The 17,230-nt window shown below is 40.9% G+C and overlaps 1 protein-coding gene across 1 annotated transcript; it reads left to right on the top strand.

The window, feature by feature from the left end:
* Positions 1–986: 986 nt before the first annotated feature.
* Positions 987–7,174, top strand: LOC139552425 (eosinophil peroxidase-like). Its single transcript, XM_071364157.1, has 13 exons — positions 987–1,048; positions 1,309–1,468; positions 1,685–1,869; positions 2,016–2,148; positions 2,364–2,493; positions 2,620–2,826; positions 3,204–3,567; positions 3,772–3,932; positions 4,137–4,395; positions 4,539–4,709; positions 4,914–5,151; positions 5,245–5,533; positions 5,661–7,174. The coding sequence occupies exons 2-13, from the start codon at positions 1,311–1,313 to the stop codon at positions 5,667–5,669; spliced, it is 2,304 nt and encodes a 767-aa protein (XP_071220258.1). The 5' UTR covers positions 987–1,048; positions 1,309–1,310; the 3' UTR covers positions 5,670–7,174.
* The last annotated feature ends 10,056 nt before the right edge of the window (positions 7,175–17,230 follow it).

Genomic DNA, 17,230 nt, shown 5'->3' with positions numbered 1-17,230 from the left:
TAGACCATTTTTAATTTTAGAAAAGTTGAATTGTGACTTGAGATAAATGCTTTACGATACAATCCTAAAGCACATATTTTCATTATTTATTTTTTTTATCTATTGATGTATTCATTAAGCCGATACACAGAAGAAATGCAGCGCAAACAAGAGTGCTGAACTATTTATAAATTCTGCTGGTTGGCTGGGAGCCCCTTGCAAAAAAAACTAAAACAGTCAAAGGTCACAAATTTGTTTTATTGTGCTGGTTGTAAGTGTGCCTATATCGAGAAGCTCTGAGTATACAGCCCAGAATAAAGTTATTCATTAATTATTCTTTGTCCAGACCATATACCATGAAGATATAGCTAATCATCACAATCACATAACTCATGTTACTGCAAAAGGGCTCTAGCAGGAAACAGTTGGCCAGATTATAGACTAAGCAAAGACAGTTGAGAGTAAGTCTTATTTTTCATGCTCAATCAAATACCATTTGCCTTGATTGAATCAATATTACCACAGTTGCCCTGTCCTGCAGTCAAACTAACTAGTGGCCTCATGGGAGGAATGTTATTAATATTTGTCACGATTTCATAATTAATAAACATTTCAGCAAACAGTGTTTCTATGTCAAACAGTTTTGTTATATTTCAGTCCTCTGTGATGTATATAAAGTGTAATATTGGAATTTGAAATCTGACATGGTACAGGTGTCGTCTTTTTTAAAGCCCATAACCATGTGTGTGAGGTGTATACTTTTGTTTCAAAGTAGATTTGTTTAAGACTACCAAGAAACACTCAGTGTGACCCTTATTTTGCCCACTACAGTAAAAGGTTAAATAATATTATCAGTCAATGGTTGATTAGGTTAAGGCAAGGGCAGACTTTTTGGAAGAAGTAAGAAGGAACTACATACTGTCAGTCACCCCATCTGAGAAATGATAGATAACAGGGCGGGGCTTTGCAACATGGACTATAAATAGAACAGTTAGAGAGAGCACCATACATCTTCAGACAAGAGTTGACCTCTTAACAAGACTTCACAACAAGAGTTGTTCAAACAAAGGTAACAATTTTATACACTGTTTCTCTTGTCTCGTCTGATAATCAGGTTTTATTCAAATTCTTTCTGTTGTCCATGGTAATTCTGATCCATGCATGATTGTGTTATTAATATTGTGTGCAAAAACTGTATTTTTTTAATACTTTAGAGATGTCTCTGTAGTTAACAAGACAAGTTATTAGCAAAAAGATGCACACATTACATTTAAGAAGCAGCATGTTTATTTAAAGGATGACATCTGATTATCCCCCCATTTTTTTCAGAGATGAAGCCATTTCCTTCCCTCCTGGCATTGGGATTGTGCCTGATGTTCAGCCAGCCAGCCCTGTCTACAGAGGAAAGTTTGGGTGGCCCTTTCATTCACAGTTCAGTGGAGGAGGCAAAGAGACTTGTAGATGAAGCATACAAGTACTCCCGAGAAAAGTGAGTGAACCTGACAGTTGACCTCTTCAGATGTAGTCGACAATCTCTGTCTTTGTAAATTGTGTCAAATGAAATGACTAGCGCTAGCACACTTTTCTCAGTCAGTCGAAGAGACATGTAATGTAATTTCTAATGATTAGTACACTAAATCTACCTGTATACTGATAGGAGCATGTTTCTATTCATAATTCTGTCATCTGCTTATCCATATTCCAGGAGTCTGGAGAGAGTGCGTGGGCAGTCCACCAGGCCCTCGGATGTCCTGCGTCTCCTGAAGCAGCCTGCCAGGGACACGCGCTCTGCTGTACGGTCTGCAGACTACCTGGAGAACACCCTGAGACTGATCCATGAGAAAGTCCACAGCACGCACAGGCTGCACAAACGCTCGCTCAACGCAACAGGTCAGTCGCACACACCGTCACAGATACTCACACATTCACTTTGTGAAAAATTCCCCATACGTATTCACTCAGACGTAGACACACACAGTCATAATAAGTACACATTCTTTATTACAAGTCTTCCTTATCGCTCTCTCGTTTCTCAGACCTGCTCACACCAGAGCAGCTAGACACCATTGTCCGGGTAACTGGCTGTGCAGCTCGTGTCAGCAAACCCTCCTGCCACACCACACCCAACATGAACAAGTACCGCACAGCCACCAGTGTCTGCAACAACCTGTAAGAGCACCAGGGCATTGCGGGTTTAATACTTTCACTCAACAATTTGATAGCCTTGTGTAATGTGCACAGTCGTTGTATAGGTTGGAATAAAAGGGGAAGAGCAATCAGTGTATGTCTACGGCTACGGAGGCCGCAGGAGATGAGGCCATATCCCTTGAATTTCTCAAGTGAGGTTTCTCAATTCTGATGTGTATTTTCTTTATGCTTATTAGGAAGTTCCCTCGTCTTGGAGCCTCAAACACCCCCTTCACTCGTTTCCTGCCTGCTCAGTATGATGATGGGGTCTCTCGACCCATTGGCTGGGACCGAAACACGAGCTTCAACAACTTTGTGCTCCCTCTGGTATGACAACAATAAATATAGTTGGAATAACTGCTACTATGTTGCCACAAGTTAGATATAAAGTAACATAATTGTATTCATCCTTCTCCCTCTACCCTCCGTCCTTCCTTCCCTCCCTTTGTGCAGGTAAGGGAGGTCTCTAACCGTATCCTGGCAACCAATGACTCTGGTATAGTGAACGATAGCGAGTTCACACACTTTGTCACCCTCTTTGGCCAGTGGAACGACCATGACCTGACATTCACGCCCTTCTCTCCCAGCATCCGCTCCTTCAGCAACGGCCTGGACTGTAACGAGAAATGTGAGCGCTCCGAGCCCTGTTTCCCCATCCAGGTCAGTCACAGCTCTCACATCACGCCACTTACAGCAGGCACTATGACTACACTCTTAGACAAAAATGTGCTGTCTAGAACCTTAAAGAGTTCTTCGGCTGTCCACATAGGAGAACCCTTTGAAAAACCCTTTTTGGTTGCATGTAGAACCCTTTCGGTTCCAGATAGAACCCCTTTCAGTTCCATGTAGAATCCTTTCTACAGATGGTTCTACATGGAACCCAAAAGGAATATCCTATGGGGACAGCCAAAGAACCCTTTTGGAACCCTTTTTTTCTGAGAGTGTATACAGTCATCCCTGTATATCTTGGTATTTTCTAACCATGGTCCATTAATTATTAGGTCTTCACCCTACCATGTCTTTTCCTCCATGCCCAGATTCCTCCCAGAGACCCACGCTTGCCCACTGGCCCAGACAGCTGCATCCCAGTCTTCCGATCAGCGCCCGCATGCGGCACAGGAGAGTCTGCTTTCAATTTCGGTGGCGTGGCCACGAAGAGGGAGCAGATCAATTCACTGACGGCCTTCCTTGACTTGGGGCAAGTGTACGGCTCTGAGGAGGGGTTGGCACGTGACCTCCGTGACCTCACCAACAATGGGGGCCTGCTGCGTGTCAACAAAAACTTCACAGACAAAGGACGCGAGTTTCTACCCTTCACTAAGTTGAAGGGGAACATGTGTGCCACCCGCAACAGAGTCACCAATGACACCAATGCCAGAGAGGTGCCCTGCTTCATTGCAGGTTAGCCTTTTTAGTATATTTGTCTGAGGAGTAGACCAATATATATTTAGGTTAAAGTTGAAGGAACAGAATGATGACAAAAATAGAAAACTAGAGTCGTTCTTTGACTTTCATGTACAATAGTTATCTGGATACAGACACACAATGTGTATGATGTTCATCTCAATCACTATTTGGCCTCACCAGTAAGTCTCTGTTTGTCAGGTGATGCCCGTGTGGATGAGAACATAGCATTAACATCCATTCACACAATGTTCATGCGTGAGCACAACCGTCTAGCCCGTGCCCTGAGTCGTCTCAATCCACAATGGGATGCTGAGACACTCTATCAGGAGGCTCGCAAGATCATGGGCGCCTACACCCAGGTACCACAAACTGACATATATCACTAATACCCATGGTGTCAGTTCATCATCTCCACGAGACGTCCAGGGCATACTTTCTAACACACGCTCTCCTTCCCTCTGCTTCTCATTCTCACACAAATAACTATTCTTGAATATTCTCACATTGACACAGCTTCCCTATCAAATACACACCTAAAAATAAATCTACTCTCACCCTCCTAGTTGTTTGTGTTCCGGGACTACCTGCCGCACATCGTGGGCCCAGACACCATGGCCCGGCAGCTGGGCCGTTACCCTGGATACAACGAGAAGATTGATCCCAGCATTGCCAACGTGTTTGCTACAGCAGCCTACCGCTTTGCCCATCTGGCCATCCAGCCCATTCTGTCCCGCCTGGACAGCAACTACATGGAGAATGCCATGTTCCCCAATGTGCCCCTGTTCAAGGCCTTCTTCACCCCCTGGAGGCTAGTTTTTGAGGGTGAGTGGTGGGACACATAGGGATGGATGCTTTGCAGACCTCTTGCCAGTTGTAAGCTAATTCACTCTCTGGATTAATAACAGTATATAATGGGGAAAAGGTTACAAATGTAAACATCCTATTCTCTCTCTGTCCTTCTTTAGGTGGTATCGACCCTCTGATCCGTGGTCTGGTGGGTCGCCCAGCAAAGCTGAACACCCAAGATCACATGTTGGTGGACGCTGTGAGGGAGAGACTCTTCCAGTTCGTAGAACACCTGGCTCTGGACTTGGGCTCCCTCAACATGCAGCGTGGACGCGACCATGGCCTGCCTGGTACACACCTGCCTTATCCTCCATACCACTGTACTGACACAACAGATAAACACATCTATACCGTTCTACTTACATATTACAGCTAATGCTTTAGGCATGTTAACACCAACTCCAAAATGTCAATCATCTCTCTCTCTCTTCCTCAATATATCTCTACCAATCTGTTCCATGCAGTCATTATTTTCTTTCTCTTCCCTGAACTAGGCTACAATGCTTGGCGTAAATTCTGTGGGCTCTCAACGCCTAGGAACGAGGCTGAGCTGGGTGCAGTTCTGAACAACAGAGACCTGGCCCGCAGACTGCTGCAGCTCTACGGCACCCCAGCTAACATTGACGTGTGGATGGGGGGCGTGGCTGAACCATTTGTACGCAGGGCCCGCGTAGGGCCTCTCTTTGCCTGCCTCATCGCCACCCAGTTCCAGAGGATCCGCCAGGGAGACAGGTGTGTGTTTTTGTATGTGGTGTAGTGAGTTGTTCAAGTGTGTTTTATCTGTCAGAGCATGCATGTATCCTCATCTTGCCTGTTGATCCCCAGGCTGTGGTATGAAAACCCAGGCGTCTTCACTTCGGCACAGAGGGCTAGCCTGAGTCGTGCCTCTCTGGGTCGGATCATCTGTGACAACACTGGCATTTTGACCGTGCCCCGTGACCCCTTCAGAATCCCTGATAATGGGAACAACAGACTCATCACCTGCAACACTGTCCCACAATTAAGCCTCGAAGCCTGGAGGGAGAGACCTACAAAGGCCAAACAGCAGAACCAGGACCATAACCAGCAGGAGGATCAGAACCAGGAGCAACAACAACAGGACCAGGACAATGAGGTAATTGGCTGAACTTCAGTATAAGTTAATAACTTGATAGTTCTGCACCGAGTTGGCATTTCACCCATCCATAACCCATTCATCACTCTCTTCTAACGTCACCCTCTTCTTCTCTATTCCTTTCTAGATCCCCTGATTTGAGGCCCGCTTGACCCTCAGGACCCAGCAGCAACACAACCCTGCAGTTCTCCACTTTCCATTATATGTATTGAACTACATTTATAAGGAAACATTTTATGGTAATGTTTAAAATATAAACAACAAAGCATAAATACAAAACCAACACACTTATTAAGCTTGATACATATTACTGTATACCCATATTTCTTTATGAGCATACAAAAGTACATAGTAGCTTTTTATTATATCAAACTGGGGTTCTCAATTGTCTCATACAGAAATATCACATTCTTTAAAGGGGCAATCAAATAATAGCAGTTCAAACAATAACAAATCGGTCATCCCACAACTGTTTTGGTAAATAGCTGGGGGATGGGGCTGGACATTTCTAGATTCATATAATACATTTTAGCCGGAGTGTAGTAAGTCTTATGAATTATCTTGAATTGCAATAATGTATGTCTAAGGTTGTAGGAACAGGTATGAACATTTTCACATATCTGTGATCAATAGTTCTCCTCAATTTCTTCCTTCAGATCTGTTTAAATTTTCCTTATAGGTTCTGAACTATCAGGTAGAGTTTCAATCAACCCTTGATATAACTTGGCAATCAACTTCTTTGGCAGAGCAGCTTCTTTCAGTATTTTCTCTATGCTATATGCCTTAGGTTAATCCAGATTATGTTGAAGTGAATGAATTATGATTTCTTAGTTGTAAGAACTTAAAGAAATTGACCTTGAATAACCCACATTTTTCTTGTTATCGATTGAATGACAGTAGAGAGCCATCATAACACACATGTTCAAAATTCACATGCCACTTTGGAACCAGGACTTAAGGGTGTTGTAATTAACCGCTGGAGGTAATGTGGTGTTGTTCCAAATAGGGGTGCCTGGCGATATCGTTTTCTTTGCATTAAAAAATATATATATTTGCATTCTTCTATCTGATATTTTGTTATGCCATTGTTACTGTCACTTTGTATGTGTTGTTTACTCATTCCATGTCAACAAATCAAGGAATACTGTAGGAATTTTTTTATGCATTTATTTGTGCAAAAGGAATGAAAAGGACGACTTTATATATATTTTTTTGAATCTAAACGTTTACAAATGATAAAGTAAATGTATAAATAAACAAAAAGGAGAACTAGTGCTGAATTCCTCTATACACATCTACTATGAATCAGCTAACAGTTCTAGTAACCCTTTTTATTTATAATTGTGTAACTCGTTTATTATAAACAATCTTAACATTGTTCGGTGAGATGTTCAAGTCAGTTATCAATTGTTTTATATATATAATGAAAAAAACAAATACTATACAACAAAACTATAGAAATGAAGATTCTGCACACTTCCTGAATGTGGTGCTTATTTAAATGTGTACTGCACCTGTATCCTTTTTCTCTACCGCTTTTTATGGTTTATTTCACAAATATTTTATTTGATTGAAACACTGTATTCATGTTTTTTATTGCATAAATATTAACTGCATCAGAAAATAAACATTCTTAACTAAGACGGCAAAATAATTTAATGGTGTGTACTGTTGACCTAATTTATTGGTGTTGAGATGGTAATGGCCTTATGGGGCATTCTGCCGCGTTCATGTTGTAAACTCGTAAATATGACCTTCCTGTTGGGAAAATTGCAGATGAACGCCCCTCCAACTCGTAATTATAACCAGCAAACTCAGGTATCATCCCTGGACCCTGAACTCTGATGTCACGCACAACTGAAAATGTCAACAAACATGGCTGTGATTTCAGCTGTCAATGGTGAGAATGGTTCTTGCATTACCCCCAGCACTTGAACACTCCAAGTCGTTCCTCCAAAGCAGACAAGTCATTCCTCAGATCACTCATGACATGAACGTAGCATGCATGTGCTCTTGGGAAGTGGGAAACTGGAAAGTTTCTGGAAAGTGGAAAGTGGAAAGTGGAAGGTCGTAAAGCCGACATGATTGTGTTCAAGTGCTTTTGAAGTCGGACCAATTCTTCAACCAATTACATTTGAGCTAGCTTGATAAGCTAGCTAATAATAAAGTTAGCTAGCTTGCTTGACATTGACAATATGGTCAAAATTGGTTATCTACATTTTCCACTTTGATAAGTTTGTAATTAAAAAATATATATATTGTTATCTTTTGGTTGAAAATGTAAAAGGTAAGTGGTGAAACGTCACAACTCGGCAAATCGTGCCGCATTCAAAACAACTGGAAACTCGGAACTGGGAACTCGGTGTGTGATTACTGGGGTGGCGTTAAGTGTTGAGGTGGAACAACTGAAATGGAAGATTCCCTGTATCTGTGACGCCTGCCGTTTGGTGCGACACAGACGCGGTGGCGAGCGTGGCGGAACAGAGAAGACATTGTCTGTCCTTTTGTGTTTTGAAGCAGAGTCTTTACCTGACAAAGTCATGTTAGGATATGTCAGTTATCTTGTGAAAGCTTTTGTGCCGAATCCACTAAGGTGCAGTGTGTAGGAGGGAGATTCCAAGATGTGAGAAATGTGTAGGAGGGCATGGGACAAAGGAATGTGTAGTATTGGTGGAAAAAACAGTGTGTGTCAATTGTGGGGAGGCCCATGTTGCTGGGGATCAGAAGTGCCCAGTGCTAGAGATACAGGTTGAGGTTGCCGGGGTCAGAGTAGAATAGAAGGTGTCGTATGCTGAGGCAGTGAAGAGAGTAGAGGATGATGGGTCAAGGGTAAGTAGTAGGCCTAGGCCAGTGTAACGGATGTGAAATGGCTAGCTAGTTAGAGGGTACGCGCTAATAGCGTTTCAATCAGTTACGTCACTTGCTTTGAAACCTAGAAGTAGTGTTTCCCCTTGCTCTGGGGCTTTTGTGGAGCGATGGGTAACGATGCTTCGTGGGTGACTGTTGTTGATGTGTGCAGAAGGTCCCTGGTTCGCGCCCGTATCGGGGCGAGGGGACGGTCTAAAGTTATACTGTTACACCAATACAGACTGATGCGAATTGGTGCTTCAGTAAGGTTTTCTTCTTAACATTCATTGACATGTTTATCAGTTGTACCTCAGAAATGGAAGATAAATCCTAGCCACCGTGCTTCTACATCTGCATTGCTTGCTGTTTGGGGTTTTAGGCTGGGTTTCTGTATAAGCACTTTGTGACATCTACTGATGTAAAAAGGGCTTTATAAATCAATTTAATTTGAAATCACAGAAAATAGATGTTGTGGTGGCAGCTGCAGAAAAGTACTTGGGTGTACAAGGTTTTCCTGCAGAAGAGTTAGGTGTGTAGAACGAAAGAGGTGTAAGATCAGTTAGGGTCAAAGTAGTGGAATGTGGTATTTTTGTTTGTTATTTGTGTATGAAATAGTGGTATCTAAGTGTAGGGTGAGTTGGTGGAGTCTTTTTTCCCCTTTCCTTTTTATTTTTGTATCACAAAAGATAACGTGATCGACCACACACTATCGCACGGTAGGTGGCGTGATGCACAAACAAATGTGCGAACGCCATGATACCAAAGAAGAAGAAGAAGAAAAGGAAGACGAAGAAGGAGGAAGTTGCCTGTCACGTGCAACGAACGCATGCGCATATTATTTATGTGGAGTGCAGGCTTGGACTGCGTCTCTACTCATTGTATGGTTTTTTCACACATTCTGATTCTTGGGCTAAAAAGTATGAAAGGGAAGAGCAAAGCAAAAGAAAATAATCTCTCTGTCCGTACTGGACTTGTATTCCCAATCGGAAGAATTCACAGACTTTTGCGGGCTGGGAAGTACGCCGAACAGGTCGGGTGTAGAGCTTCCGTGTTTTTGGCTGGCGTGCTGGAGTACTTAGTCAATGAAATCCTCAAACTGGCTGGAGACTCTGCTAGGGAGGCACACTCATCGCACATCAGCCCTCGTCACATTCCTGGACTACACAAACGACAAACTTTCACCAGAGTCTCTAAACCTCCAGACTGTTGATACTGATGGAGTTTAGGTTCTCCAGGCAGAGAATTCCGTATTCTGATGTGAAAACAGGTTTTCTCTCTGACCTGACATTGAAAGCGGCATTTACGAATCTTGCAGAAGTTATAATATGAATGAATAAGTACTGTCACAGGCTGCAGACAAATTAAGTGGATGCTTGTTTACACCTTCTTTCGGCAGACCTCTTCAATTACGTCATGTGCTTTAACCTATGAAAACAAGGTGCACCCAACTACTAAAGAAACACGCATAATAATCTAAACTACCTTGGAGTATGTTGTCGTTTTACCGCCATCGTTGGCCATCTCAATTTCAGTGTTTTCCTCTTTGGCCATCGATTTTTTTTATTTTTATATAAAGGATAGCCTGTCTATGACATCTATGCCCTGGACTCGCAGCACATAGATGCATTCATTGTTGATTCAATCCCAGACATACCATTGAAAGGGAGGGAAATGTGCTATCTCCTACCTGGACAGTTTCTGATAAACAGGCTCCTCTGGTCGTTTTGGTTGAAGGGAAAGGCTGTGTTAAAATAGTAGCTGTACAGTGCTGTATGTGCAAATTCACTGGATTTGTTTTAGGGTGAGTGAGAAGGCACTGTTTGCAAGACAACCTATGACGATTAAAGCTACATGTCTTTTAACATTGTGTCATGGAGTGTCATCTCAAAATTGATAAGTTGATGGAGTTGCTTGGATGGGCCTCTTGACTGCAAGCCAAGGGTAAGAGGAGAACACTACTTTGGACACATCACATGAATGTAATCTGCACATACAGATTCTAACCACCCACCATACAAGGTAGACTACATTCATAGTGAGTTGGAGACACACAAATAATGTTTTGTAGGTCTCTTAAAATACAAATGCTTTGTGAAATGTCCACCAAGATACTCTCCACTCTGTTTGGTACCTGCAACTTCTGAGTAAATATGGTACTGTCTATTCTTCCACAAGTGCGAGTGTGAATTACACCATGACATTCTGGGGGCTCTAGAAATGGTTGTATGGGCCTATTAATAAAGATGTAATTTAAACGGTAAACATTTATTACCTTTTAATGTGTCATGAACACAACCTGTCATAATATTTTCATCTGATTGTCAAACAAATCACTTCAAAAAGTAGGCTACCTGTCTGTTCGTCCACTCCAAAATAATTCCTGGATCCAAACTGCATGTCTACTCGTGCCATTTGATGAATGGAAATAGACATCTGTTACAGAACACCAAGAAGTGTTCCTAATGACATTCAGCTATGGTCATTGATTAGGCCTAGATTAATTGATGCTTCTTGCTGACAAATTTACATTTTTTGGTCAATTTGTTCACCCTAACACACACGGTCAACTTACTACACTAGGCTACAATGTGTATTAGCATGCCTTCAAATAGGCCTACCGGTAGCCAGTGATGTAGTGCTAAAAAAATTGGTGGGTAAACTGCTTGTCGCGGTAAAACAAAAAAAACTCCCTTTACAGTGAATTTTTTGGAAAAGGTTTGGATAACTGCGTTTACTTGCGTTTACCCTCCACCAGGCCAACACCACTGCCGGTAGCCTACCCTCTGCCGAGGCAATTTTACACATGAATACATGCAGAACGGGTAGACTACATTCAATATAATACATGAGTCGAATCAAAACATGTTTTACACCCTAGTTCATGAGTTGTCCATAATTCATGAGTTAATGCCTGGAGTCTTCACAGATCGTGACAAAACAATACCTTTCTTTCCATACGTTATTGACATTTATGACAGTGTTATTTGTCATTATTAACCATATTAACAATTGACTTAGAACGTTGAACTTAAACCCTGTACAAATCATGGATCTTGGAGATCTCGGAAAATGCACTGTAAGTGTAATAACTATGCCTTCATAACATTTCATTATGTTTCACCATGGAAACATTTCACACGGGCACACAAATCCAAAATAATCTGACCGAAATAATCACTTTATAGGTCTACTGTCATTATCGTGTAGCCAGCCTACATGTTGGATGGATTGGATGTGCATTGGTGTCTAGCTGTAAGCTAGTTGTCTAGTGATATTGTTGCCCATCATCGGCTGATCCAGGGAAGAAAACAACTATTGTTAAAAAATTATAAAGCTAAATAAATGGTCTACTATACTGAACAAAAATATAAACACATGTAAAAGTGTTGGTCCCATGTTTCATGAGCTGAAATAAAAGATCCCAGACATTTTCCATACGCACTGAAAGATTATTTCTCAAATTGTGTGCACAAATTTGTTTACCTCCCTGTTAGTGAGCATTTCTCTTTGCCAATATAATCCATCAACCTTGACAGGTGTGGTAAATCAAGAAGCTGATTAAACAGCATGATCATTACACTAGTGCACCTGTACCAGACAAATGGCAGACAGTGTGTACTGTATGGCGTCGTGTGGGCGAGCGGTTTGCTGATGTCAACGTTGTGAACAGAGTGCCCCATGATGGAGGTGGGGTTATGGTATGGGCAGGCATAAGCTACGAACAACGAACACAACTACATTTTATCAATGGCAATTTGAATGCACATAGATACTGTGCATACTCACCAGACGTCACCCATTGAGTACGTTTGGGATGCTCTGAATCTATGTATACGACAGCATGTTCCAGTTCCCAACAATATCAAGATACTTCACACAGCGTTTGAAGAGGAGTGGGACAACATTCCACAGGCCACAATCAACAGCCTGATCAACTCTATGTGAAGGAGATGTGTCGTGCTGCGTTAGGCAAATGGTGGTCACACCAGATACTGACTGGTTTTCTGATCTACGCCCCTACCTTTTTTTTAAGGTGTCTGTGACCAACAGATGCATATCTGTATTCCCAGGCATGTGAAATCCATAGATTAGGGCCTAAGGAATGTATTTCAATTGACTGATTTCCTTTTATGAACTGTAACTCAGTAAAATCTTAGAATTTCTTGCATGTTGTGTTTATATTTTTGTTCACTGTACTTCTGGGCACGGAGAACACCAGTACCTGCGTGTACCTGAAAAACAATGCAATGAGCGCTCTAAACAGCTGGCTGACAAAAGCAAACAATGATAAATCAATGGATAAATCTAGTGTTGGAATAAAGGCTATTTTTATCAAGGAGCCATAGCAAACAAATGGCAAAATTAGAACATACAAAGGAAAATCTATGCGGACAGGGGCTCAGCTGAGGCTGAAATCCAGCACTACTGAGTGGACAGTGCCTCCACATAGAAATAAATGGTTTAAACCATGACAGATAGATGGAGGTGTTTGTTTTTATTTACCACTGTAAAACATATTTAACACTACATTTTTAACAAATAGAGAATGGTTAAATTAGCATTATTTAGATGAGCATTTATGGGAGCTAACTTCTCATTCAGTGAAGCTGAGCTCCCCCTGGTTTCCCTGTAATTCGCACCTTGCCCACTAACTTCAAAACTGAAAGGCCACCACAGCACCGTTTTGCTGGTTTACTGCAATAGATTATACGCCCAATAGATGGTGCCAATGTGTTTTTCATATGCATTGGTGAAGTGAGTTGTTGTGACTTCATTATGATCACCTCAAAGACATTTGCTTTGAATTAGGCCAATATTTTTAGTCCAAGCTGTTATCAAATCAAATTTTACTGGTCACATACACATATTTAGCAGATGTTATTGCGGGTATAGGAGAAAATGCTTGTGTTATCATTCCGACCTGGCTTTCTCTTTTATATGACTCTCCCCCCTCACATCTCTGTCATTCCTACTTTTACTACATCCTGTACATTTCTTTCCATATCTGCTTTCATGTTTCCCAGACAATGCACACTGATGATTTTCCGGGGAAAGAAGATAAATGAATTAGACATCATTACATTATGCGGTTGGTATGTGCGAAGTTCAAACATTCAGAAGTCCAGGGTTCATGCACTTGGAGTCACAGACTACCTCCTCCCATGCATTTCAGATGCCAGACTTTATGAGGTTGAAAAGTACTGATCATTATGGGGTGGGAGTGAAACCAGAAGCTCCAGTGTAGTTGTGGGCCAGGGCAGTACAGTGTGAGAGGCTCCTCCTCCTGGATGCTGTGTATGGGCCTACAAGTATTTGGCAGCCTACGTGCAGAATGCCACGTAGCCTGTGGTGTGTGTATATGTGTGTGCTGCCCAGATTCAGTTCTAGACTCTTAAGTTGAGTAATGGAAACCTGCTGCCTATGAAAGAAAATAACATTGAACTTGTCTGTCTGGATGTTTATTTGTCTGCAGTGTAGAAGTGGCAACCTGGTTTCAAATGCTTGGTGATGGTGGATGTGAAAGTGAAGAATTGGTAATTTGACTGAGATTGTAAAGGGGATATAAATTAGTAAATTGTGCCTGGATAGAAGACTTGAGGGGTTAAACAAATAAGCTGTATTGGGGTGAATGTGAGGAAGAGGAGGAGGCCATAATAGGATCACCACTATGCCTGCTGCCTCATTTTCTACTGGTGACAAAGGTTTCTTATCAAAACTTTTTATTTATTCTTTAGTTGATTTTGCTGTCCATAAGTGGCAGTCTTTGAATAATTCTTAGTGTGTCCACTAGGCTGTCTGGGCCCAAAGTCAGAAAACGAGAATTCCAGCAACGTGGACAAACGAACTGGGTTAATGGCTTGCAGATGTGGTTCCACTGTCTAGGGAACACTGTGCTGCCCTTAACGGAGAGAGTGGAGTCTGCATGGGAAGTGATTCAATGAGTTACGAGGAAAAACAACCATGACCCATACAGATGGTTCTGTTTCGGTGGACCAAGAAGAACCAACCCAAAAACACCTGCGCATAATTTTTACTTTTTGGGGAACTTATGGTATGTTACTTTAGTATGCTGAATCATAAGAGTCTAGTCTCTGCAATCAAATCATGTCCAAAACATAATCAAAATGAATCATCCAAATGTCTTCCCTCTTCTTTCTCTGGAAAGATAGGCCATCTGTTGGATTTTACTGGAAATAGAACTCTACTTATAAGAAATCTATGTAGCATATACGACCTAATGGAAAACTTTACATTTGAGTCATTTAGCAGACGCTCGTGATCTTAAGATAGCTATTTGGCACCACCACATACAGTGCATTGCAAAATTATCCAGACCCCTTGGATTTCTTCACATTTTATTGTATTACAAAGTGTGATTAAAATGTATTTAATTGTACTTTTTTGTCAACAATCTACACAAAATACTCTGTAATGTCAAAGAGGAAGAAAAAGTCTAACATTTTTTAAAGATGAATAAAAGTTAAATAACTAAACAATAGTTGTTGCATAAGTATTCAGCTTCCTTAGTCAATGCATGTTAGAAACACCTTTGGCATCAATTATAGCTGTGAGTCTTCTTGGGTAAGTCTATAAGAGCTTTTCACACCTGAATTGTGCAATATTGGTCCATTATTCTTTAAAAGATTCTTCAAGCTCTGTCAAGATCATGGCTAGACCGCAATTTTCAAGTCTTGCCATAGATTTTCAAGCAGATTTAAGTCAAAACTGTATATTGGCCACTCAGGAACATCCACTGTCTTGTAGGTAAGCAACTTCAGTGTAGATTTGGCCTTGTGTTGTAGGTTATTGTCCTGCTGAAAGGTGAATTCCTCTCCCAGTCTCTGGTGTAAAGCAGACTGAAGCAAATTTTCCTCTAGGATTTTGCCTGTGCTTAGCTCCATCCCGTTTCTTTTTATTCTGGAAAAACTCCTCAGTATTTGCAGATGTCTAGGATAGCCATACCCATGATGCAGCGACCACCATGCTTGAAAATATGGAGGCAGTTAATCAGTATTGTGTTGTGTTGAATTTGCCACAAACATAAGGCATTGAATTCAGGCCAAAAAGTTTATTCATTTTCTGTGTTTTTTTGCAGTTTTACTTTAGTGCCTTGTTGCATACAAGATGTTTTTTTGAATATTTTTATTCTGTATATTTGTATAATTTCTTCACTGCCATTTAGGTCATTATTGTGGAGTCACTACAATGTTGTTAATACATCATCCACAGCATAATTATTAACTTGACCATGCTTATAGAGATATTCAATATCTGATTTGTTATTTTTACCCATCTACCAATCATTGTCCTTTATGAGGCTTTCTAAAACATACCTGGTCTTTGTAGTTGAATCTGTGCTTGAAATTCAATACTTGACTGAGGGACCTTGCAGATGTTGTATGTATGGGGGTTGGAAGTATTATTCATTCAAAAACCATGTCAACCCTTATTATGTGATTTGTTAAGCCAAATTTTATAGCTGAACTAATTTAGGCTTTCCTAAACAAAGGGGCTGAATACTTATGCAACAACTATATTTTAGTTATAATATATATATATATTTTTTTAAATATACATTTTCCTCCACTGACACAATGTTTTACTCATCCCATATGTATATACTGTATTCTACAGTATTCTAGTCAATGCCACTTCGACATTGCTCGTTCTAATATGTATATATTTCTTAATTCCATTATTTTACTTTTGAATTCATCTTTATTGTTGTGAATTGTTAATACTGCACTGTTGATAATACTGCACTGTTGAAGCTAGGAACACAAGCATTTCGCTACACCCGCAGTAACATCTGCTAAATATGTTTACCGACCAATAACATTTGATTTGATATACTTGCCACTTTCTACTTTTACTTTTGAGGGCCCTGTAAACGTAAATAGATAATTGTATCCCCATGGTTGTCATTGTTGTTTATTTTAGATTGAACTGTGTGTCTTGATTATATCTGAGGCCGATGGCTACTCCACCTCACTGGATTAAATGTCTGCTATACATCTCTGCGTTTTAGACAATTCCAAGACGTTCCGAGGGAGGACACATTTTGGGGGAGATCAAATCATGCCTCTTGGCTCTGATTCGCCTTTAGAGAGCTTACACAAGGAATGATGTCAAGTCATGTGACTCTGGTCTGAAACGTGCAGAGAAGACTATTTTATAATTCAGTACTGGCCAGCCAATTCTATAAATTTTGATTTTTCCACAGTGTGTGGTCTATGTCAATGACCAATTCTAAGAAGATTTAGGGACAAAAAAAATTATATGGTCATTTATTATAATTATCGGAGGTCATAAACAAGTGCTTCTTTCCAGATTGTCTCTTTGTGTGGTCGATGAAAAGGCCTTCGTGGACACATTGATTAGCCCCAAAAAACTGCAACGTACCATACTGTTTAATTAATAATTACTAATAGAAAGTGCCCAGTCCCCAATGGAAAACATCCCTGTTACAAAACTATGGGACAGTAAGAAACCAGATGCATTACTTTAGTTTGCTACAATCTGCCCCCTAGTGTAAAATGTGGGTATGGAAATAATATAGCTGCCCTTTAGTTTCAGGATATGTAAGATAAGATCTTAGTGTGTATTTTTTGTATATATTTTTTCACAGAGTATGCATTTTGATAGTGTCCAGCAGTGTTGACTGTGGATTGAGAGATTATTGCGTTCTGGTGATTTTTTATCTGGTACTGCAGTACAGTCAGGGCTACTGTGGTCAGTCATTTAAAAAATACATTTCCGAGACGACTAGACAGAGAAAAATGAAAACCATTGATTAAGGTAACCCAACTATATATTATGTCCCTAGTGTTAACAACAGGGAAGTGTTTT

Source organism: Salvelinus alpinus, chromosome 24 (genome assembly GCF_045679555.1).
Source record: "Salvelinus alpinus chromosome 24, SLU_Salpinus.1, whole genome shotgun sequence".
NCBI lineage: Eukaryota > Metazoa > Chordata > Actinopteri > Salmoniformes > Salmonidae > Salvelinus > Salvelinus alpinus.
The sequence above is the reverse complement of the archived record's forward strand: the minus strand, read 5'-3'. Positions and strand labels throughout refer to the sequence as shown.